The sequence below is a fragment of the Cherax quadricarinatus genome, chromosome 18 (genome assembly GCF_038502225.1).
Source record: "Cherax quadricarinatus isolate ZL_2023a chromosome 18, ASM3850222v1, whole genome shotgun sequence".
Classification (NCBI taxonomy): domain Eukaryota; kingdom Metazoa; phylum Arthropoda; class Malacostraca; order Decapoda; family Parastacidae; genus Cherax; species Cherax quadricarinatus.
This window is the reverse complement of record NC_091309.1, coordinates 3,236,163-3,262,472: the sequence shown is the minus strand read 5'-3', so window position 1 is coordinate 3,262,472 and position 26,310 is coordinate 3,236,163. Positions and strand designations below refer to the sequence as shown.

General features: G+C 39.3%; 2 protein-coding genes across 6 annotated transcripts in view; one reads left to right on the top strand and one right to left on the bottom strand.

Annotated features, from left to right (window-relative positions):
• Positions 1–1,780: 1,780 nt before the first annotated feature.
• Positions 1,781–22,556, top strand: LOC128689316 (uncharacterized). The gene is made up of 6 exons (XM_070086080.1): positions 1,781–1,984; positions 2,740–2,871; positions 3,214–4,727; positions 6,753–6,909; positions 11,629–11,784; positions 18,529–22,556. The coding sequence occupies exons 1-6, from the start codon at positions 1,892–1,894 to the stop codon at positions 18,847–18,849; spliced, it is 2,373 nt and encodes a 790-aa protein (XP_069942181.1). The 5' UTR covers positions 1,781–1,891; the 3' UTR covers positions 18,850–22,556.
• LOC128689315 (uncharacterized) overlaps positions 19,731–26,310 on the bottom strand; it is a 76,508-nt gene continuing 69,928 nt past the window's right edge. For all 5 annotated transcript variants that reach the window (XM_070086076.1, XM_070086079.1, XM_070086078.1 and 2 more), the window contains one exon: positions 19,731–26,310. This exon is cut by the window's right edge and continues 5,674 nt beyond it. The gene's annotated coding sequence lies outside the window, so the exon portion shown is untranslated.

Genomic DNA, 26,310 nt, shown 5'->3' with positions numbered 1-26,310 from the left:
AACTGAGACAAAGCCAAATCTGAGATTCATGTTAGGAAAGTTGTATATAAGGGATACTTCAGCAAGGCAGCGTCTGTGAAGGGTAGATATTTCTAGAACAGGACCAGTTAATAATGATATAATGCTTGAGAGTGAGAGTATGGCCATGTTTCTCTTCGTACATTCTGTATATGCTGCTATGTATGATAATTCTATGTAACTGTATTTGTGTATACCTGAATAAATTTACTTACTTACTTATAGCTTCACCTGATCTAAGTTGGTTACCGTTTCTCTTTCCCTAGTAAAATTTTGTACCTTCGTTTGACTTTTTTTTTAAGTTATCCTACGTAATTTACACTATGTATGACGATTGTAATTATATGTATCTTTGCCTAAGTAAATTTACTTATCCCCCCCCCCCGCGGGCCCACAGGTAGTAGGGTTCACTAAAGCTTCATCAGTATTGGTGATCCTGAATAACCCGAGAGATGACACACCTGAGCTGACCTTGGTGGAGTGTGAATGTCTTGTTCTACTCCTGCCCTGAGCATCAGTGACGAATTTCTTCTGTTTTCTTCCTCAGGCGTTTGTCATTATTCGTCCCAGCCCGCTGAACAATACTTGAGATGTCATGTACCAGCTCGTCTCTCTGGAGGAGTTACAGGCCTCGGGAAAGCCGGTTGTTAGCTCAGTTAACACCGGGGGGGGGGGGAATCGCAAGGAAAGTCCATCTGGCATAATTATGAACAGTTTTCGTTTTTTTATTTGTTGCGGGAAACATTGTTTCCTTTCCAATTCCCAACCAACTTTGGACACTGGAATCCAAGGATCCAAATGGAAATAAGTCACTTTGAATTTTTGGGGGGGTTATGCTAGGTAATTTACACATATATTACTATGTATGATAATCTGTGTAACTGTGTATGTGTGTGTACCTGTACTTTAATAAACTTATTTACTAATAGTTTCCCCGGACTTCCGGGAACCAAAGTTTATTCTGGCTTCATCAGTGGTGACCTTCAGGATCCCCAGCAGTAACAACAAGTACAGTTCATGTTGCTCCTGACCTGTTCCTGCACACTTTTACTGGCTTCAGGGCGCATTAGGGTGCTTCAGGGCGCATTAGGGCACTTCAGGGCGCATTAGGGCGCTTCAGGGCGCATTAGGGCGCTTCAGGGCGCTTGAGGGCGCCCCGTGGCCTGATGGCTAAAGCTCTTGCTCCACACGAAGAGTGGATTCGATTCCCAATGAGCGTAGAAACATTGAGCGTGTTTCTATACACCGGTTGTCCATGTTCACCCATCAGTAAAATAGGCACCTGGGTGTTAGTGGACTGGTGTGGGTCGCATCCTGGGGACAAAACTGACCTAATTGCGGGAAATACTCAGCATAACAAGCGACATTATATATAGCACTATGTCACTGATGTCAGTTAGAGATAAGATAAGATAAGATAAGATTTTTTTTTCGGATTTTTAACCCTGCAGGGTTAGCCACCCAGGATAACCCAAGAAAGGCAGTGCGTCATCGAGGACTGTCTTATTTCCATTGTGGTCCTCAATCTTGTCCCCCAGGATGCGACCCACACCAATCGACTAATACCCAGATACCTATTTGCTGCTAGGTGAACAGGACAACAGGTGTAAGGAAACGTGTCGAATGTTTCCACCCGCCGGGAATCGAACCCGGGCCCTCCGTTATTATTATTATTATTATTATTATTATTATTATTATTATTATTATTATTATCATTATTATTATGTTTCATTACGTGACCGTGGAAGTCCGGAGTCGATACGACGTACGGTGTCAGTGGCTCTATCAACCCCAACAAGATGGAGGAGCTGATGTTGCTTTCAGTGAAGAAAACCTTGGTAATAATACCTTTATTTATCCTACAGAAGCAGTAATGTACAGATCACAGTGTGGAGTAGCGAGGATGAGCGAGTTACAAGAGCTCTACCAACATTTGGTCCGCGAAATGGAGAATTTTTTGTCACAGGTGTGTCCTATTTTGGTAGCCATATGAAGATTATTTGATATGTAAGCAATTTGTTTTCTGTATTATTTTCCATATTGCTGCTACGTTTCGCTCTCCAGAAATTTTATCAAGCCAGTACAGATGTTAAAGCAAACCGAGGATAAGATAAGATAAGATTTGTTCTGATTTTTAACCCGGGGAAGGTTATCTACCCAGGATAACCTTAGAAAGTCAGTGTGTCATCAGGGACTCTCTGTCTTATTTCCATTGTGGTCCTTCAATTTTGTGCCCCAGGATGCAACCCACACCAGTTGACTAACACCCAGGTACCTACTTATTACTAGGTGAACAGGGATAGCAGGTGTAAGGAAATACACCCAGTGTTTCCACCCAGCCGGGGATCGAACCACGGACAATTAGTGTGTGAGGTAAGAGCGTAGCCAACCGAACCACGAGATTATATTATATAGAGATAATATAGTAATATAGACATTCCAGGCACTAAAACGTTTCCTCTGTTCATTAATCACATCCCCAGGCCTCTCGTATATTACACTTGCCTTCCATCTTGAAATTTATCATCACAAAAGAATCGAATAATTAACCAATTTCTCAGTTAATTAAATATCGTATCTCCCCCCTCCCGTGATTTATAGAAGTCTATGTGATAGCTACATGTGCATCTGGGTACTTTGGATAGATTTTTGGGGTAAACATAACATTCTCTATTTTCACCTTGTTGTTAAAACATTAGCTAAAATTTCCATTTGTCCTAGGCACAAGCAGATGGTCAGGTAGAGAAGTACCGGCTGGAAGTTTTTGTATCATCATGTCAAGCCAACACTCCGGTGCCGTCTTACAGTGCTGCCTTACACAGTGCTCTTCTTAGTCTGTTACACGTACTACAGGTAACTTGTTGGCCACCACCATCTGGCAAACTCTTTGGAATAGATTAAAATGTTGTCCTTGTTCATCCACATATTAAAATATATTCACTACACAAGAGACCAGAAAACCTATTTGTCAAAGAAAAATTCATAATTTATCATTACTTTAAGTACTGGTATTTCGTATACAGTATTAATAGTTTGTGTATATTTTTTATCTTCACTAATCTAAATATTTCTTATGTAATATTTAAATATTATAATTAGATAAAAACTACAACTCAGTTTTAAGCTCGTGTTAATGGTACTTTTACTTATGCACAATGTCATATACATGTATTAGGTTTCATCATTGTTTTACAGGAAATTATTGACTGCAGTGGGCCTCCAAGTGTAAAAATAATTAGCCAAGAAGGAAAATTATACACTCCACAGCCTCAGTCAAGTGACACAAATAGTTGTCACAGCAGACAAAGACTGTATGAGAGTGAGGTCCACAATGACAACCATCTTCCCATAATACAAAATCACCAACACGTAGTTCCAATCGAAGAATACATTTTTAAGAACTTGCCAAATGAACATGTGCAGAATCCACTGGTAAATCGCTTATCACCCCAGCAACCCACCACCAAAGAAACAGAAGCTGCTAATGTACTTATGAATCTGTCGGGAAAAGCAGCCGATAGAGCGAATCACACAAGATTGGATCTAAGTCTTCCTCCTCATCACGAGCTGACCATTCCTGATGCAGGTAAAACGTCTTTATACTTATTGTCATCTAGTACACTAAACTCTAAATATGATGCAAGCATTATTAAGAGAGAGTATTCTCTTTGTGATGAAGTTCCTCAAATCAATGAGAAGGACTTGCTTCCTCTGGCGACTCAAGTAATATGTCAGATTTGTTTACGGCAGTGTGAAGACTTGGTAGAGCTTCATGAACATATTTTAGCTATGCACAATGTGGCTGAAACTGAAACACCACTGATGCCTTCCTACAAAAAAGTGAGGAATCATCCTGAAGATGATGATGAAGATGACCTCAGACAACTTAGTGAGAGTAAAAGGCAAAAACAAGAGATTGGGAATGAAATTAAAGGTGATGATTCTACAATGCTAAATGTAAGTACTTCATCAGTAATACACGAGTCTAAAATAAAGCAGCCCTCGGAAGAAAAGAAATTAAAGAGAAAACCAAAATTGAAGAAACTGGACAAAGCCAGTACTAGCTGGATCATTTGTGAGGAATCTGGTCACCCTAATTGTTCCTTAGAAGAAGAAAGTGATCAAAACAAAAACAGTATGAAAGAATGTGATAATACACTACAGACTGGAAACACTCCTGAGTCAGCATTAGCCACATACAATTCCCATGAACATTTTCTCCGGGAAAATCTTATTTCAGAAGTGAAACATCATTGTTGTTTTAATAAAGACGAAGAATGGCTGAAACATCAAGAGGGTGAAAGTATAACTGAGCTCACACCAGTAGGAAATGATGCTCTGGCAATAGCCATAGAGTCCTCACAGATTAGAGTTATTGAGGCAAAAGTCACCATCTTTGTGTGTCTCAACTGTAGCTCAGGCTATACTGACACTCGAGAATTTAAGGACCACATCTGTCACTCGAGCCGTCCATTTGTACAGAATTGTTCTGATGGGTCTGTGACCCTGGTGAATGATACAAGTGAAGATCGTATCCAGCTACCAGAAAATAACGTGTGGTATTTCCCAGAATTTTACATCAGACGACTGGCTGATGATAAGAGTGAAGTCAGAGAATTGCAGATCATCCACAGCTCTTCAGGAAGACAGCTGCAGCTACATACAAACTACCAGCCAACATATCTCAGTGAGCAGCTCATTTCTTTTAGGTCAGTACTCACTCTAAAGGGGGAGACTTTATTATGCTATATAAATTAAGGTATACAGTGGACCCCCGCTTAACGATCACCTCCCAATGCGACCAATTATGTAAGTGTATTTATGTAAGTGCGTTTGTACGTGTATGTTTGGGGGGTCTGAAATGGACTAACCTACTTCACAATATTCTTTATGGGAACAAATTCGGTCAGTACTGGCACCTGAACATACTTCTGGAATGAAAAAATATCGTTAACCGGGGGTCCACTGTAGTACATTTGTTAATTAGGGTAGTGTATGAAAACGATATTTTGGGTACACTATATTTGAGTTGATTCATGTTTACCTACATTTCATAGAGAATAAAAAAAAAGAGGAACAAAAGTCGTTGTAACGTGGCTGGAAGAAATAAAAAAAATACACTTATGAAAAGGAAATTGGAACGGACTGAAATTTCATCTTAATTTTCTTCTCATAGTGTTACTGTTTTGTGATTCGTGGAGTAATCTTGAGCTAATACAGTGGACCCCCGGTTAACGATATTTTTTCATTCCAGAAGTACAGTGGACCCCCGGTTAATGATATTTTTTCACTCCAGAAGTATGTTCAGGTGCCAGTACTGACCGAATTTGTTCCCATAAGAAATATTGTGAAGTAGATTAGTCCATTTCAGACCCCCAAACATACACGTACAAACGCACTTACATAAATACACTTACATAATTGGTCACATTCGGAGGTAATCGTTATGCGGGGGTCCACTGTATGTTCAGGTGCCAGTACTGACTGAATTTGTTCCCATAAGGAATATTGTGAAGTAGATTAGTCCATTTCAGGCCCCCAAACATACACGTACAAACGCATTTACATAAATACACTTACATAATTGGTCGTATTGGGAGGTGATCGTTAAGTGGGGGTCCACTGTATTTTGTTTTGATTCTGGACCATTATCAAGTCTTGACTCAGACTGACAGCCATTCAGAATGAATCAAAATGTCCTCTAAAGTTTTCAACCCAAATTGCGGTTAATGGTGAGTTGTGCCAGGAAGTGCATGTTTTTTTTTTTTTAGTTGAAAAAAAGTCTTTATACACCTTGAGCTTTACAGTACAGTACTACTACACTGCATAATTATTAAAATACCTTTTTTTTGTATATTCTTACACAATTTGTGTTTATCTGCTGATAAAAGAAAAGTTTATTATATAAAAAATAATTTGTTAGATTGTAAAAAAAGTTAACTCTAAAAATATATTCATTCTGTCTTTCTTTTCCCTATCTCTTTTATTCTCTCCCTTCCTACATTCCTGCCTATTTCCTCCTCTTCCACTACTTATCTCATTCTCTAGCCCCAGGGTTTAGCACTTCCCCATGATTTTGTTTTTTAGCACACTGGCCATCTCCCACTGAGAAACAGCAATCAAAAAAAAAAAAATTACTTCACCATCATTCATTCAGTCACTCATCCAAGAAACATGCCAGCATCACTGCTAAGATGACCTTCTGAACTACAACATCCCTGCTCCTCCTTCAGAGTGCAGGCACTATGTTTCCTCTTTCAGGACTTGGCTAATCAGTTTCCCCTGAATCTCTTCTTAAATGTTGCCTTGCTCACACTCCAGCAGCACATCAAATCATAAAAATTATTTGCCTCTACTCCTGTTTAGCACTCTCAATCTCCTTTATTCCCTCTTCAATCCTTCCTGGAATAACCCCTATCCTTCCTTCCCTCCCCCCCCCCCATTCTATTTTCTTCATTCTCAACAACCTCTTCTCTGCCCTCTGAATAATACGTACTTCCCCACAAATATAGTAATAATAATTCTTTTCCTTCTTCCCTCTCTCTGCCACCCTCCCTTTTCTCCTTTCTCTTCCTTTTTCTGTCCTCTCCCCCCATTCTTTGTTGCCTTACCCCTCAGCATTCTCCTATCTCTCCTCCAGCTACCCACTGCCTCCTGACATAGCTCAGTCACTTTTCCTCCCACTTCTCAACACTTAAGCTGTGTTTCTCAGTTTACATATCCACTTTCTGCAGGTGCCCCACTTGTGAGAATGACTCTGATAGCCTCGGCAGATTCCTTGAGCATTTAACCAAAGGTCCATGCATGTTCCGGTGCCCTGAGTGCCACTTGGTGTACATCACTCAAGAGAAGCTTCAAAACCACAGAGCCTCACTGCATCCTTCTCTGGAGGTAAGAAAAAAAATTAAGTGCTAAGCCTGAGTGGATCATTAAAAACAAGGGCTGGTGGACTCAATCCTCAGTTTCCTAATCATAACCTAGACTCCCTTACCTTTGATATACCTTTGATGAGTTTCAAGAGCTTTTCTACTCATGGAGCCTGACCCTGGGCTAGGCTTGTCTGGTACTTCCCTAGTCACCCAGGCTGCTACTGCTGGCAGCCTGCTGGCACACACATCCATCACAGCCTGGTTGATATGGCACTTTTTCAAATTCAAAGTTTATTCTCTATAAGGATTACAATGCTGAGTTTACAGAATTTGGTTATTGTATTGTTTACATGTAGTAAAATAATAATTACAGAGTGTACCACTAGAACACCTAGCATGGCTAGGCATTTCGGGCAGACTTAAATTAAATCTTAAGTTTAAAATATTACAAAATTATGAGGTAAGTTAGTATTATGGCTAAGTGACTAAATACTAGTTTGTGAGTTTAGCAATGTGAATGCTTTTGTTTTGGCACTATACATAGTTTCAGTATTGGAGTATCACAGGCCAACTTATGACTAGTTAAGATTCATTATTTTGAGATTGAGATTGATATTTCTGTTTATGGTCAAATGGGTGAGTGAGTGTAAGTGTTAACCACCAGGTGGTATTCGTGTAATTAGTTGACAGGGTGTATCAGGGAGATAAGATGTTTTCTGATGGTAGTTTTGAAGGTGATGAATGTGTCTGCAGTTTTAGAATTTTCAGGTAGGGTGTTCCAGATTTTAGGGCCTTTGACATACATTGAATTTTTGTAAAGGTTTAGTCGGACACGGGGAATGTCATAGAGATGTTTGTGTCTGGTATTGTGCCTGTGGGTTCTGTCGCAACTATCAAGAAAGCGTTTTAGGTCAAGGTTAATATTGGAATTTAAGGTCCTGTAGATGTAGATTGCACAGTAGTAAGTGTGGATGTACTGAACAGGGAGTAAGTTTAGATCTATGAAGAGTGGGGGGGTGTGTTGCCAGGGATGGGATTTAGTGATTATTCTTACTGCGGCTTTTTGTTGAGTTATTATTGGCTTTAGGTGTGTTGCTGCAGTTGAACCCCAAGCACATATAGCATAGGTGAGGTATGGATATATAAGTGAATGGTATAGTGTGAGAAGGGCAGTTTGCGGCACGTAGTATCGTATCTTGGAGAGGATCCCAACCGTTTTGGATACTTTTTTGGTTATGTGTTGGATATGGGTGCTGAAGTTCAGGTTGTTGTCGAGGTATAGGCCTAGGAATTTGCCCTCATTATGCCTGGCAATTAGAGTGTTGTCGATCTTAATGTTAATTTGCGTATCTCCTGCTCTGCTACCAAACATAATGTAGTAGGTTTTGTCAGTGTTAAGCGTAAGTTTATTGGCTGTCATCCAAGTCGATATTTTGATCAGCTCCTCATTAACAATGGTGTTGAGGGTGGCAAGATTAGGGTGAGAGATGACATAAGTCGTGTCGTCAGCAAAGAGAATGGGGTTCAGGTGTTGAGATACGTTTGGAGTTATTTTTAAGTGACTTTATAATCTCGGTGACTTCCGTGGGCATCTGCTGAAGTAGTATAGTTGTTTGACTTTCTTTATTACTTTGGTGAGAACTGATGAATAGTGTTTAAGAATATCTTTGTGTATTAAGCCCTGTCTATATTGCTTTTCATATTGGTGTTTCTTATCAATGGATTTCAGAATGGTGCTGGTTAGCCATGGGCAACCAAGCCGTTTGTTTGTGATCTGTTTCGTTTTTATAGGACGATGTTTGTTGTATAGTCTAAGTAATTTGTTAAGAAAAATGTCTGTCCAGTCATCAATACCATTGTCCTTGGAGAATTCTGTAGGCCAGTCAACAGTCTCTAGGTCAGCTGTGAAATTTCTTATTGAGGCCTCATCATGGAGTCTAAATGAAACTTTGTTGTATTCAAGTGGTGGTTTACTAATGCTCCAAACAGCATTTGTTTCTGTGAAGAACCCACTTACATAGCTAGCTTTGTCATTTTTCTTTGTTTTTAAGCCCTGTATGTTTGCAAAAAAAGGAGGAGGAGGTTATACCATATGAGATGTTTTGGTGTAGTGGGTTTTGTTAGTACTACCGGTAATGTGCCATCATGTGATATGGCTCTGGTGCTGTTGGTATTGTGGCATGCTGTATATTTGGTCCAGGTATCTGTACAACCTGTTCATAGTGTTCTATTGCCATGTGGCTCTGTTTACCCTATGTTCTTTCATTGAATTTCTTTGTTTTGTAGATGGTAACTCATTCTCCTAAAAAACATTTTTTACACTTTCTGCCTCTTGATACATAATTCTACATCATTGCATTTTCTTTATGTATAATTTTGTCTGGTTGCCAATGGTAAATTGCACATCTTTGGGTGGGAATATCGGCTTTCTTTGCCAAAACTGCATTTTCCTTTTCTCAGCATGTTGGTACACCTTCTGATATGTATGTATTTACATTCTTTTCCATAGCTGCAGACCCCTTTGGCATAGTATGTATCTATCTAAATGGTGCATCTTCCTATTTTTTCTGACATTCTCAATCTCCTCTGCTCTCACTTTTCCTGGATTTTTCTGCTACCTTGTGCTGGATTTTCCTGACTACTCTGTGCTGGGTTTTCCTGGCTACCCTGGAGTACACCCTGCTCTGTGTTATTCTGACTATCCTACTCTGTTTTCCTGGCTACCTTGCTCTGCCCCAGTGGTGTTTGTTGGGTTTTCTTGGCTATCCTGCTCTCTTTTCCTGGCTACCTTGCTCTGCCCCTATATTGTTTGCTGGAGTTTCCTGGCTATACTGCTCTGCTTGTATTTCTCGTGTTTCCTCATTTTGTCTCTCTAGTTCTTGTTTAGTCTTGTGTCCCACTACTATGCATCACTGTACCTGTCTCATCTTTGTTGTCATTATGTACCTTAGTTTATAACTTTTTATTTACTATGCCATCTGTCTTTGTTTCCTCCCATTTTCTATAAATCTCTGGATAGCACACTGCCCAGGGGCTCAAAACCTCCATTTGGAGACTTGAGAGGGCATTATTAAGGAAAGGGAGATTAAAGAGATACCATTGATATACCTTTGATTGTTATTATTATAATCATGGGGGAGGATATACCTTTGAGAAGCTCAGTTTAGTGTAGGTAAAAAAAAAATAGTAGAGAGATCACAGTGTATCCTTTGCAGGCAAGACAGTAGTATTAAAGTGACCTCTTATATTGAACTTCTCAAGAGTCACAGTGTTCATCTTAATTATTATTATAATAAAAAAAGAAGCACTAAACCACAAGGGCCATACAGCAGTGTTCATCTTAAGCTACCACTGACTAGTATTGTACTTGCACATATTAATTGACAGTGGGTCTGCTTTTTGGAGCTTTAGCTACCTTAGGACTTAGTAATACTGGGGTCACTAGCTTACCTTGGCTGCTAAAGATTTTAGCAAGTTTTTTTTAATAGAGGTGGTTTGGTCATTTAGAGAGGATGGAGCAAAATATGTTGACTTGAAGGGTGTATAAATCTGCAGTGGAGGGGAGTAGTGGTAGGGGTCATCCTAGGAAAGGATGGAGGGAGGGGGTAAAAGAGGTTTTGTGTGCAAGGGGCCTGGACATATAGCAGGTGTGTGTGAGCATGTTAGATAGAAGTGAATAATGACAAATGGTTTTTAGGACCTGACAAACTGTTGGAATGTGAATAGGGTAATATTTTGTGAAGGGATTCAGGGAAACCAGTTAGCCGAACTGGAGTCCTGGAGGTGGTAAGTACAATGCCTGCACTTTAAAGGAGGGTTTTGGGATATTGGCTGTTTGGAGTGACATCTAAACTGTCATCTCTGGGTGCCTTTGCAAGACAGTGATATTGTGTGAATGATGATGAAAGTGTTTCTTTTTTGGGTCACCCTGCCTTGGTGGGAGATGGCAGTCATATTGAAAAAAAATAACAATAATAAAATTTATTTCTACACATACATGTACAAGGTATACAGCCTAGCTGACATCAGTGACATAATAATACATGCATAGAAACCCCTTGTTATGCAGAGCATTGTGGGCAAATTAGGTCAATTTTGTCCCAGGATGCAACCCACACCAGTCATCCAACACCCAAGTATCTATTTTACTGATGTGTGAACATGGACAGTAGGTGTCTTAAGGAAACATATCCTAATGTTTTCACCCATACTAGGATTGACCCCTGGACCTTAGTGTATGAGCTGAGTGCACTACCAATTGAGCTATGGGACATCTTTGCATAAACTAACTAAAAAGCTGAAAGGATTTCAAAACACCATTCAGTCCATGTTACAAGTGGGTTTGTAGCTAGTGTACATATTAAAAAATTCCATAGTTATGTATACTATTTTGAATATAAAAAGGCACAATGCCATGACTGGAATAATATACAAATAACCCACACATAGAAGGAAACTTATGATGACATCTCAGTCTAACTTGGACTATTAACTAGTCACACCATTTTGGTTAGGATTAAATTAGGGCTAAGCTCTAAGGCTCTATGGTTTTTGCCCATACATAATTTATATTTACCAGCATATTATGCTACAGGTTTCGTGTGTAAATGTTAATTTACTTGGCCTTCAAGTAGAGATCAAGAGGATCATAGCAAATAAAGATAGCAAGTGTGAAAAATGACCCTTAACTCCTTCAGTAATAAGGTACTAGTTGCCATTGATATCCCTTATGCCCTTACAGGATCGCACGTGTCCAAACTGCCATATGGTATTTGAGAAGAGACACCAACGAAATAGACACCTCAAGACAAAGTGTTCCCAGCGACATATTTGCATTACCTGTGGTGGAGTTTTGAAAAATGAGTACAACCTCAGAGTACACATGCAGTCACACAATGTAAGAAACTGTCCATTTCTTAGCATAGAATGTAATCTGCTAAAGTTATTGTAAACATTTTTTTTTTTTTAATGCACCGGCCATCTCCCACTGAGGGAGGATGACCTAAAAAGAAAAACAAAAGTTTTTCTTTTTACATGTAGTAATTTATACAGAAGGGATTACTACCCCCTTGCTCCCAGCATTATTATTATTCAAAACTAAACACTAATCCCTTACAAGTCATAAAGCACTGCTTTGTGATGATGTGTAAGAGTACAGGTTAGGGAAGTTGTGGGTTAGTGCAGTTGTAAATTAAGGTTGAGTTGGTGCACTAGGTTAGTTTGTTAAAAAGCGAAAGAATATGCAGTGAAGATGGGACTTTCAGTGAAGTCAATTGCAGCATGTCAGGGCATTACAAATGTCAAAAGGAATTTGGCATGCTCTGATAGATATGGTGAACCAGTGAATTGGGCCATATCTCTAGGTGGCATTCATGCAGGTTGTGTGTATTTAATTCTTAACTCTTTTTACCATCTTTCACACCAGTGTTAGTCTCATAGATCTACACCAGTGTTAGTTTTATGGATTTTTACTAGGTCTGTTCGTTACCTTCCCATTCTACTTGGAAAAGACCGACACGTCATGCACTCCCTCTCCACACTCAGTTTCGGACCACACAATGGACTAAATTCTTTACTTTACGACCAACTTCTTCTACTGCTTATCTTTCTGACCATAGTATTGGCAAAGCGCTCCTATGCCACGTTGGTAGAGATATTTCCTCTCATGCTCTTAAGAGTGGTACGTGCATCATCAGTCCAGAATTCTACCCAAGCTCATGATCTTTCTCTTCTTTCACATATCGATACTATTCCTATCACTATCAAAAAACATCATTCCCTCAATTCTTGTAGTGGTACTGTTATTCTGCCCCATACCATAGTCCAACAGAATTTCCAGACATGTGGCAATGACATTCTCGAACAGCTGGAACTCCAAGATCTCCCAATTCTCAAGGTAGACACTTATGTTCTTCCTGCCTGTGGGTGAAGACAATACCCTTGCAATGTGGCTCGTTTAACTTTTGACAGCCGTGAACTCCCATCCTCTGTTTATGTAGCAGGACATCGGTTACAAGTTCGGAAGGTGAGCCCTACACCGCAACAGTGTAGGAATTGCTGGCGATTTGGCCACCCAGCAAAATATTGCAGATCTATAGCCGAATGCCCAGTCTGTCGTGCCGATGACCATTCTAATACATCTTGCAGTCAACCTCCCTCTTGCCTTAATTGTCATGAGGCTCACCCTTCGTACTCTCGCCATTGCCAGGTCTACTTAAATGAGCGGGAAATTCGTTGCCTCAAAGAGGCAGGTCTCCCTTATGCTGTGGCAGTTTCTCATCTCCGCTTCCAAGGGAGACTACCCCGTGTTTCTTATTCTCGTGTTTCAAAACGTCCTACCACTTCTGGGGTCCCATCTTCTGCAGCCTCCTCTGCGGTTGTCAGTCCCATAGTCACTCCTGTATCTAATTCTTTTGCTGTCCTGGGCTCAGACGTCTCTACTTCAACACCTCAGTCTGTCCTCACTTCTTTGTGTTCTCCCTCACAAACCCCGGTATCAACAAGACCTCGTACGACACCTCCCAATCGTCCCTTTACTTCTCAGAGGTCCAACAAATCTCCTTTAACCCCTCCTTCCCTTCATCCACCTCCACATTTTACCTTCCTGGTCTCTGTACCTAGGTCTTCCCCTTTCACTGGCTCCGTTACAAGTGTGGAGGTTCATCCTCCTCCTCCTCGTACTGTGCCTTCCTTCCCTGTCCCCTCCGAAGTTTCTTCCTCTTCTGTCCCCTCCCACACTTCTCCAGTTCCCTCCACCCTTTTGCCCACCCCCCCCACCCACCTTGGTACAGTCCATTACAGCTCCAATCTTTACTCAAACTCCTCCTCCTTCCATCTCCAATATTGTCTCCCATACGACGTCTCTGAACTCCGAAACACTTGAAGCAATCTCTGAATATATTGCAGAGACCAAACCATCAATGCACACTGATCCACCCTCTGTTCCTTCTCTTTCCTCTTCTCCATCTGCGCAACTCCTTTCTTCACAACGCACCATTCCTTCGCTACTTGAACGTTTTCCTTTGCCACCGCATGTGGACTTTCCTAACCCTTCTAGTCCGTGGGTACCCTTACCTGCGGATTTCAGGTATCTTTATCGTTGCCAATCATGGCCTATTTACAGTGGAATATTCGCAGCCTCAGGGGTAATTGGGGTGAGCTTCAGATGTTGGTCTCCCAGTTTTCCCGTTGGTGTTTGCTTACAGGAACCAAAATTACACTCTGCCTTTATCTATCCCATCTCAGGCTATAATTTATTGTATTCTTCAGATCCTTTTCCTGATGGGACCTTCAATGAAAGTGCCCTTCTTCTACGCACTGATATTCCGTACCATCAGCTATTTGTTCGTACTTCGCTGCATTACACAGCAGCTCGTATCCACTTGCATAGGTGGTATACACTCTGTTCTTTGTATCTCTCTCCTTCTCGGGCATTATCTATCCCGGATATTGCCTTTGTTTCGTCATTACCGCCACCCTTCTGTTACTTGGCGATTTTAATGCCCATCATTTCCTCTGGGGGGGGTCTCACTGTGATTCCCGTGGCATTCAGTTAGAGGCTTTTCTTGCTACCCACCCCCTCCATGTTTTAAATACAGGTACTCACACCCATTTTGATCCTCGGACTCATACTCTCTCTTGCATCGATCTCTCAGTCTGCTCTTCCTCCGCCGCATTAGACTTCACCCGGATTTACATGACAGCAATCATTTCCCAATCATTCTTACTTCCCCTTCATATTCACCACCTCTTCGTAACCCACACTGGCAATTTGATCAAGCAAATTGGAACCTTTACTCACAACTGTTTTTAGTGAGGTTCCTACTTCGTCCTCCATTGATGAGTTTTTACACCTCTTCTCGTCCTCCGCTTTAACCGCAGCTTCTCATTCTATACCCCAAACTTCGGGCAGGCATTCTCAGAAATGCGTGCCTTGGTGGTCTCCTGCTTGTGCTTGTGCAGTACGTTTGAAATGCTCTGCGTGGGGCAGGTACCGGTACAATAGAACCACTGAGAGACTTCTTGATTTTAAGCAGAAGCGTGCGATCGCTCACTGTGTCATCCATGACGCTGAACGCACTTGCTGGCGAGATTATGTCTCCGCCATCACCTCTGCTTTCTCTATGAGTGCAGTCTGGAAAAAAGCACGAAAACTGAGTGGTAAATATTCTCCTGACCCGGCTCCTGTTCTGCGGGTTGCCGGTGTTGACATAGCAAACCCACTAGATGTTGCCAATGAAATTGGCAATCATTTGGTCCGTATTTCTCAGGGGCTCCATCTATGCCCCTCGTTTCTTTCCTCAAAGTCTGCCAGAGAGTTAGCACCTTTGAACTTTTCTTCTCTCAAAGAAGAACAGTATAATGTGCCTTTTACACTTCAGGAACTGGAGGCAACACACTCAGCTTGCCGATCATCGGCAGCTGGGCCCGACGACATTCATATTCGTATGCTACAACATTTACATCAGTCAGCCCTTGCAGTCCTATTACGCCTTTTCAATCTTATTTGGTCACAGGGAGTTCTTCCACAGCTGTGGAAATCTGCCACTGTTCTCCCTTTCCGCAAACCAGGCACTACGGGACATGAAGCCTCCCACTATCGTCCCATTGCTCTTACCAGTGCAGTTTGCAAAGTGATGAACGCCTGGTAAATAGACGTTTAGTGTGGTATTTAGAGATACACGACAGTCTCTCCACTCAGTCAGTATGGCTTTCGTAAGGGCCGTTCTACCATAGACCCCTTACTACGCTTGGATACGTATGTTCATAATGCCTTTGCGAATAACCACTCAGTTATTGCCATATTTTTTGACCTTGAGAAGGCATATGACACAACTTGGAGGTATAATATTTTGGCCCAAGCCTACTCCTTAGGCCTTCGAGGCAATCTACCATCCTTCCTTAAGAACTTTTTAACTGACAGACATTTCCGTGTTCGGGTTAATAATGTGCTCTCCCTGGACTTTATCCAAGCTGAAGGTGTCCCCCAGGGATGTGTTCTGAGCACAACACTTTTTCTCCTTCCTATAAATGATTTGGCCTCTAGTCTTCCATCCAATATTTGGTCATCACTCTATGTTGATGACTTCGTTATTGCATGTGCAGGTGCTGACTGTCACCTCATTACAGTTTCTCTCCAACATGCGGTCGACCGTGTTTCCAATTGGGCCACCACACATGGGTTTAAATTTTCCAGTACCAAAACTCACCAAATTACTTTCACTAGACGCTCTGTCATCTCCGATCATCCTTTGTACTTCTCTGGCTCCCGTATCCCTGAACATGATACAGTCAGGTTTCTAGGCCTCCTCTTTGACCGTAGGTTATCCTGGAAAGCTCACATTACCTCTCTGAAGGCAACTTGTCACAGCCGGCTGAACCTTCTTAAAACCCTTGCTCATCTTTCATGGGGAGCTGATCGTCGAACTCTCCTTCGCTTACATTCCGCCCTCATTTTATCGAAACTTGATTATGGTGACCAGATCTATTCAGCGGCCTCTCCTGCTACTCTCTCTAGCCTTAACCCCATTCATCACCAAGGATTACGTTTATGCCTTGGTGCTTTTCGCTCTTCCCCTGTTGAGAGCCTCTATGCAGAAGCGAACGTTCCATCCTTATCCAATCGCTGTGATGCCCATTGCCTTTGCAACTATGTACGCTCTCATGATCTCCGCAATCCTTCCATTTATAGAATGGTCAGCAATATTAGTAGACATTATTTGTTCGCCGCCCGTTTCCTCCGTTCCTTCTCCCTTCACCTACATTCGCTCTTGTCTTCTCTTCATTTACCACCTCTCTATGTTCATGTAGCATCTCACTTTTCCCTACCCCCCTGGGAAGTTCCAGCTGTTCGAGTCTGTTCTTTCTCACTCCCTTGCTCGAAAGCCCAACTGTCTGCGTTAGCTTCCCGCTCTCTTTTTCTTGACCACTTCCACTCTCATTCTCATGCCATTGCAGTGTACACAGATGGCTCTAAGTCTTCTGACGGCGTAGGATTCGCAGCAGTGTTTCCGGACAGCGTTGTACGAGGGCATTTACTATCTTCGGCTAGTATCTTTACTGCTGAATTGTATGCCATTCTTGCAGCACTTATCCATATTGCATTTATGCCTATGTCATCATTTGTGGTTGTCTCAGACTCCCTTAGTGCTTTACAGGCTATACAGAAATTTGATGCATGTCACCCCTTAGTCCTCCATATCCAACTTTGGCTATGCCGCATCTCTTCCAAGCATAAAGATAGCTTTTTGTTGGGTCCCTGGTCATGTTGACGTACAGGGCAATGAACAGGCAGACACTGCTGCGCGGTCAGCAGTACATGACCTACCAGTTTCATATAGAGGTGTTCCATTTCCGGACTATTTTGCTGCAATAGCTACCTACCTTCACACCCGTTGGCAACAACGTTGGTCTACTCTGCTCGGTAACAAACTTTAATCTATTAAACCGAGTATAGGTTACTGGCCATCTTCTTGTCATCAGTGTCAAGGTTGGGAGACTACTCTCTCCCGTCTTCGCATTGGCCATACTCGTCTTACTCATGGTTATCTCATGGAGAGGCGCCCTGTTCCTCTCTGTGAGAATTGTCAGGTTCCATTATCGGTTAGCCACATTCTATTAGACTGCTTACTTTATCAATGAGCACGCAGAATATACCTCCGTCGTCGTCTTCGCTCCGCTGCTCTCTCTTTACCTTCCCTTCTCGCTAATGGACCCGCCTTTCATCCAGACTCTTTCATTGACTTTTTGACAACAACTGACTTCACAAACTGATGATGCCTTCAGCCCTTTCTACCTCAATCTCTTGCTGCCCTCTACCCCCGTACTATCCCCTGCCTCACTGTTTTCTGTAACCTACTGATCATCCCTTCCCCCTTCTGCCGCCCAATACCCTCGCTTCCTTCCCTACCCTGCAGCGCTGTATAGCCCTTGTGGCTTAGCGCTTCTTTTTTATTATAATAATAATTTACTAGGTCTGCTTCAATTATCGAGACATCCTAAACCTAAGCTTTTTTTTTACGACGGCAGATTCAAAATGGAAGGCGAGCACTGTGTAGAAGCCTGGGAATGTGATTAATGAAAAAAGGAAAGGTTGTTTTAGTGGCTGGAATGCCTTCAGTTTGTTCTGGACTTTATTAGTGTGTTGGTGGAAAGGAGAGAGGGGTGGAAGACAGAGACTTTACATGTATCAGATGCAGACGACTTCCAACAATGTGAATGTAATTCTTTTTTTTTTTTATAACAAGTCGGCCGTCTCCCACCGACGCAGGGTGACCCAAAAAGAAAATACTTTCATCATCATTCAACTCTCACCTCACTCACACAATCACTGTTTCTGCAGAGGTGCTCAGAACACAACAGCTTGGAAGCATATACGTATAAAGATACACAACTTATCCCTCCAAAATGTTGTCTAAAATTTGCTAACTGGCTGGTTGATTGGCTAGCCAGACTGTTTTATGACATCCACTTAATAGGGCCAGTTTTATTGGACTTTTATACATATTTGCATTTTAACTACAGTATATTAAAAAGTTGCAGTTTGGCCCATACAGGTTTAGCATTTTTTCTTTTAATAGACTAATAATATAAGCAAGCTTATTATTTATTTAAAAATATGAATTGCATTCTTTATTTTCAGGAGAGAAGTCATGTGTGCAGTGAATGTGGTGCAGCTTTTCACCGTCGCCACATTCTTACGCGTCATATGATGCGGCACTCAGGAAAGAAACCTCATTCTTGCTCGCAGTGTGATGCCACATTCTACACAAGACAACATCTCAAAACACACGTGGATAGACACAATGGTTTGCGCAGGTTTCCATGCAGTTCTTGTAATAAAGCTTATTACTCCAAGCATGACAGAGATACACATTACTCAAAAGTACATTGCAAGGCTCTCAGTGGACAGAAATCTTCAATTCATGAACAAAAATTGGTACCTGAGCATTTAATTGAATAGGCCACTAGACATATCTTTTAACACTGGCTGTCTCCCACCGAGGTAGGGCGACCCGAAAAAGAAACACTTTCACCATCATTCGTACGTCGCTGTCTTGTCTCTCATATGTAATGTACATACATACAGTGGTACCCCGAATTTTGGCCGTAATTCGTTCCAGAAGGCTGTTCAAGTGCCATTACCGAACAAATTTGTTCCCTTAAGGAATAATGTAAATTAGATTAGTCCATTTCAGATCCCCAAAAATACACTGCATAATTGTTCGAGTTGGGAGCTGTTCGAAATTCGAGGTAAAACTACACGTACGTACCTATACATACGTACGTATGCATTTAAAAAAAAAAATTCATTAATATTTTGTATATTAGTTATACCATTTTTGTAAATGCTGTATTATTGTTTAAATGTTCGATATATTGTTTGAAATTATTTCACTTTACCATCCTTAAATGTACATAACCATTATCAACCTACAACAGCTGGGACTGATGATACTGTACAGTGAGTACACTTTCTCAGGCTTCAGTACTTCCACCACTTGTCTTCCTTTTGCACCTCTAAATAGTATGAAAGAATTTTAATTCTTCATAAGAGGTATGACCCTTGTGGGTTTAGCACTTAGTTTTGATTGTAAGTTTGTTAGGTCTCCTTGGTCCTCCCTTTTGATAAATAAATGCATTGGGGTGTGATCCATCACATGTTAGTCCCACAGGTTTCATTAGCTTATTTATTCTGTCATTCAATTCATTTTAAGACGAAAATTCAGGAAATGCTAAACCTAGTGTATCATTTTGTACTTCATGGTTGAGAAAATGGAGAGGAAAGCCTAATATACCAATAAATGTGATTTCTTCGTTACAAGGGGCAAATAAGACACTTAATGTATTTTAAATTTGTTTTAAGTAGAGGCATATTGTGGCCTACAAGAACAAGACAACTATCTGGCAACTCAGCACCAAAGAAAATAAAAAATCCTTGTACTTGTGAGGCTTGTGGGGCAGGAAAAAAAATCCAACCTTATTGTTTTACAGATAATAGTCATACAATATGAACCAAGCTATACGAGAAGGATCTGGGAATGCAGTGATTTATTTATAATCACTGTTTCATGTTCATCATGAGTGATGAAACATACTTTACAGGTAACCCTTATTAAAATAAATTGCAAAACTGCCCAATAACCACTGCACTCCCTTGCCATTGCACAGTTATCAGCCATATCATTAAGACCAACAATAAGTTTGGATTAACATATTCTCAATGCATTCTGCTAGAACACTGCAAATGTTTAGGTTGAGTCATTGACCTTTCCAGCAAAGTTGAACTCTAATAACATGGCTGTTGCTGTAATCATTATTGATAAACAAGATTAATTTCAACATTACACAAGATTAAATGTAGACCAAATCATATTCTACTTTAGGAATGGCAGTTTTATAGATATGACAGTGCAAGTACTGTAGTATATACCAGAAATCATAATAGTGCATAGCCCTAATTGACATTGCAATTCATTCCACCACCAGAGCACATATACTCCATAGTGTTTGACCCCAGCAGCCTATACTGTAAATGTAAGTACACCAGTACATAAGATACACAGACCATTGCATCAGTAGTGGAACTCAGCAGGCTGTCAGTGGTGAATACACACAATTTAAAAATTTCCAAATAACTATGTATATACCTGGGTGAGAACACACACAGGACATAAACATCAATATAACATTTAATACTGTACATTCAACACCTTGTTTTAGTAGGTGTCTGCAGGCCTAGCAGAGATGGAATTTAGTGCAGTTTTTACTTTTACAGCCTAAACAAACTGCCAGACCTTCAGGTCAAAGCTTATGTAATACCTTATGGGGGGAATGTCAAGAAAATGAGACTGCACACACAAGCTTGGGATAGAAAGTACGAGATTAAGGTGTGCATGAAATAGAGGAGCAAGCCAAAGAATAAGACAGAAAATAATATATTTTATATATGCATACATATGTATATACATGTCTAAATTGAAAAGGGTCAAAGTATTTTTATAAAAGTAGCTGCAGTGACTCAAGCCCACCCTATCTGTTCCCCCTTCCCCTCACACAAGAAACACTGTAGTACTCAGTCACTACACCACAACAGAAAGTAATGTATTTCATGTGTGTATATACATATATAAACTTCTTAGTTACATAAAAGTTCAGTTTCACTACAGATTAGACAACCGTAAAGAAAATGATGCATGCACAAATTAATTTAATACAGTTTACCAAATCAAATTTAATTAACTTTCATTTTCACAGTCTTTAAATAGAGTAACTACTTTCTATTATCTACACGTGTTCAGTCAATCCCAAACTCTCTTAACATATGCATAATCTTGGGGACAAATGTATGCAGGCCACTAACAGCCTGGTTGAACAGGCCATGAATTATTATAATCAAAAAAGAAGTGCTAAACCTACAAGGGTACAGACAATGAATGAGGACACCTCAAGCCACAGGTTGCAAAGTTAATGCCACTCAAACTGGGCACAGTTATATCCACATTCAATATGAATATTTTTGCATTTTGATATTCATTATAGTGCTGAAATGCTACAACAAAATGATACTGGGCTTCCCTCTGTAATCATGTTATCTATGACCCTAGTGGGTTTAGTGCTTAGTTATGATTGTAATAATAATGTTATCTAAAGCATAAATTTCACACCCAGACATCCTTTAATATCAAGTCCATTTTACACTACCCTCAAGTGAAAGTGTTGAATTGACTCACACTTTAATTCATTTTAAATGCCTCAAGTTTATTTCAAGACAAGGGTGATGGCAAGTAGATTCTTCTAACTGTACCCTTAACAATCTGTTTTGGTAAATATGAAGATCACTGATAACTGCCTTTACAAGTTCTAATACTCAAAAGATCTGGAATACGAAAATATATTGATCTTAGGCACTTAATGCATTTGCAAACCTCTGACAACTTAGATTGACTACAATTCTTGCACACACACATTAGTTTTACATTTTATCATAACATTTGAGCATAACTAATGCGAATCTTACGAACACTCATCCTCAAACATGAAGCATCACTTAGCTACCGGTGTTAAATATAACTGCTATTCCTATGACTTTTAGTTTTGGGTGGTTATTTCTGTATGCAGATCAGGTATAGTATAATTTAGTGTATAAAATATTTGTGAAATAGGGGGTCATATAACATGCAACTCATGTATTACAAAATATGTATGCCTAATAAATATTAACCAATTAGTATATCAACTGAAACTTTTTTAACAGAATGGGATGAGTTGTAAATGAAAATGTTACACTACTTTAAGTGCATAAGACAGTATAATATAAAATGAATAAGCAAGTCAGTGAAAATAACAGGTATCTAGTATAGCTATGTTATGCTTACAGAGTTGATTTAATATGAAGAAATCCTAATCAGTCAGTTTCATGTAAGTGAGCAAAATGAAGCTATTTCAAATACTGTACTTCAATACCATACACTGCAAAAGCTTCAACTCTTGAGTCATACTTCACAAGCATAGCCATGACTGACTAGGTATAGCATTTGTTAATGGGTTACTCTTAAATCACACTCATTCTGCTAAACTACTTATCTTACACAACCTCAACATACTGGAATGCAACCCTAGAGAAAAAATTAAGTAACCACACCTTTAGATTTCACTGGCATGCACTCTTAACAAGAAAAAAATGCACCAACATTAAAACATGAACATACATGCATCCACTCAGTAATACCACCAGCAATGGAGAAGTTATCAACAAACTTGCTCTGCAAAATCCTCTTAAACACAGAATTAACTATTTAAAGAAATCAGTCTACTCTTAAAGAAAGTGCCATATCAAAAATAAAAACCAAGGCTCAAAAACTAGTCATGTGCAGGTGTCTTATGGAGAATGCCATCAAATCTCAATACTTGTATCTTTACTGGTTTAAAATATCTTTTAAAGATAGACCACCATAGGTATGGCCATGCTTTTGTAGCTACAAATAGGTAATCACAGTAGGAAGGAAAAGCGTAAGTAGTGTGTACAGTACTTACACTGAAACAGAACACTTTCTATATATATATTCTGTCATTCAAATTTTCCTACATACTTGGGCATATGATCAATAATGCTATATAACTTCAGGACAGCTTGGTATTAAACCAAACTTTATGGACGTACCTATTTCAAGAAATGACACTGCACCTCATTTTGATGACTAAGATATTTTATAACTAGAGCCCAGCTTTCTTCACTTTCTGGTAGAGTTCATATTTTGCATCACAATTCAAGATTGTCAGGACATACATGAGAATATCACAAGATCATCAGTTGTAAAGTAGGCAAAACTAAGTACAATAATCTACCACAGCCACTTTCATTACACACAGTACAGTACATTAACTTCCATTTTTATCGTATTTTTATTTGCAAAAGCAATAATAGATAGTACTGCTTCTACATTCCTTGAAGTTATAAGAGCATAAGAAACATTTATTAACAAAAAAAAAAAAAAATCTCTGAGCAACTATAGATAGTACTACTCAGAAATTTGGGGCAATGCTTAAAATATTTTATTAAACAATCATCTTTAATTTTCGTATTTGTTAAAATACTGAATATCCAGCATTGTTTACGTATTACACAAAAATACTCTCGCTACTAATGAAGGCATGTAGGAAATCAGAAACATTTGCAAACTTTTCCCCCTTTCTAAAAGACAAGTTCAAACTTTCCAACACTAACAGATCTCCACAGAAAAGAGTTTGCTGATTAAAAAAAGAAAAAACTCACTTAAGACAACAACTCTACATCCAATGAATGCTGTCATAGGATATAGTGTAACTATAATGAATTGGTATTTCCAATAAATGTCACTATAAACTCTAAACTGAAACTGAATTTTGTCATAACAAGTGGTACTGTACATATCTCACTAAATAATAACTGGTAGGACACTACTGTACTTATTATACATAATGATAAAATCTGCACTGCATTAATAACAAACTATGCCCACTACCAGTAAAGGATGCTGACCTTTCAAGGTCACCAAATTGGGGATAACCCTCGGACTTTGAGCAAATATATTAATTAAATTCATTCATTACATCTCCTTATATAGCATCTCTTTACAACATATATAAATATATATCATATTAATCAAGAGTAAATTTAACACTTGAAAATGAGAATTTTGCCACTCATTCTTAATCACTGTATTAGTATTTTACCAAGCTAGAGGAATTAACTTACTGAGCTGTGATGAGCATGAAAAAAAGGCAAGAAAGAAAGAAAAAGATAGAAAAATCACTCATCTCCTCTTGCTCTTTTTAACAACGAATTCTACTCGAGCCTCTCCAGTTGGGATCGCCTAACACTTTCCCAGTAAGTGTGTTTAATACATACAGAAGCCATCACTCTGATGTGAAAGCATTACCAATAGTCATTTAATCGGAACAAAACACACTTCCATTTAATACTCTTCAGCATCAAAAATAAAATCTCAACAGAACATGCTTGTTTAGTTTAAAATGGAAGGGTTAGGTGCACAATTTTGTTCACTGACAGTTTAACAAGGAACAAGATTAGATATATTAAAAATTTGCTGGTAGAAATGTTTTTGTTGCTTAAACAGCATTAGGCTTCTCTACATTCTGGTTAAATAATTGTTTTAAGAGATCCAACCAAAAATTAGGTTATGGAATTAAAGGAAAACAAAATAAATCTTAACAAAAACGATATGCAACAGTGCAAACTAAAGTACTGTATAAGAGATAAATATATTGTACTCCATACTATTGACAACATTAACTAATAATTAAAACTGAAATGTAAGGACTTCAAAAGCTTGCCACTTGATGATGATAGTATGCAAAGCTTGCATTTATCACATTGCAATAATACAAGTGACAAATTATCCAACCAAATTTCATCCTTTTTTTTTTTTTTTTTTTTTTAATTTATCACTATTTTAATTTTCAAAGGCATCTTAATTCCTGCACAGGACTGGAAATGCTTGCCTACAAAACTTGGCAAACTAAAGCCCATGCACGGAACAAACATCCATAAAATCTTAGTTATACTGTTACTTAGTTAAAACAAACAATTTCCCAACAGCCGCTGCCTTGCCTCAATTACCTATAACTTCTTTCCTATTACGTTTAAGCATAATTAAAGAAAAATGTCTGCTAATGATCATAGCAAAATTGCACGTTATATAATTTGTACAAGATCTCTATTTTAATCCACAAAGTTCGGTAAAATTTTGAAGCAAAAGAGGTAGTAATGACCTGGCAAGATATTACATGTATCAGATTATTATATTTATGCGAGTGCTAAATCCACAGGGATCATGGGAGGCAATCAAGTTTAATCCAAGGAAGTGGAGGGGTAGCTCCAATTCTAAATGTAAAACCCTTCACCAGCATCAAGGCACCTACCCTGAAATATGTAAATACTCGGAAACCACATAAAAAAATAAAAACTAACAAAAATACAGTGCCTTAATTATTCTTTCTTCCATGCAAACAAGCTATGTAGGTTTGGCACAAAAAATGCCAAGCATAAACTTTTTCTTATTAGAATGTATATGAACTTTCTACAGATACGATAAATACTTGGTTAATCATTTTACATACTGTATATCGCAATGGGTATTTTTTTATTATGGAATTAAAATTTATATACCATGCTAAAGACTAAATAAAGGAAAGCTAAAGAAATTGCCTTATTTATTACAAATATATGTACTCACAGATTTAAGATACAGAGAGGGCTAATCATTAATATCAATGTTTAAAACTAAGAAAAAATTCTAGAAATAAATCTGATAGTAATAAACAATCCTTATGACCAAAATAAAGATCTGTTACTCTTCCCCACCATCAGTCTCTACATACTAAAAGACAATTCTTTCTCAACCCTAACAGAAAAGGTTAAGAGCCATTTCATTCTCAAAAATGCAATATATCTTGAAAAGCAGATCTTACTATTCCTTTCATAATTTATTTCATTAAATTACAGTGTCTTCATGCTTGACTGAACACTTGCTTAACTATTCTTCAATAAGAAATGGGAAATATTTCCCAATTTCTTAATTCATTTTTACATGTGCATGATCCGATAGCCCATCTACAGTATTTGTATGTTTTGCATCTGCACTACCTCTCGTCAAGCAGAAGGTATGAGATACAAAATAAGCTTGCCATAACCTAACCTCAATGAGAATTATCATAACTGCTCTCTACTGATGCGAGTTCTTTGGAAAGATTCTCAAGAGAAGTTTCAAATGTCGGTGTCCCAGGAAAGGCTGAAGGGGGGGAGGGGGGTAAAGGAGGTTTTTGAGTGGTAAGAGCATGAGCATCTAGTAGACATGCATGTTAAAATGGAGTCGAAAATAAGTGGTTTTTAATGCTCGATGTACTGTTGGTGCGAGCAAGG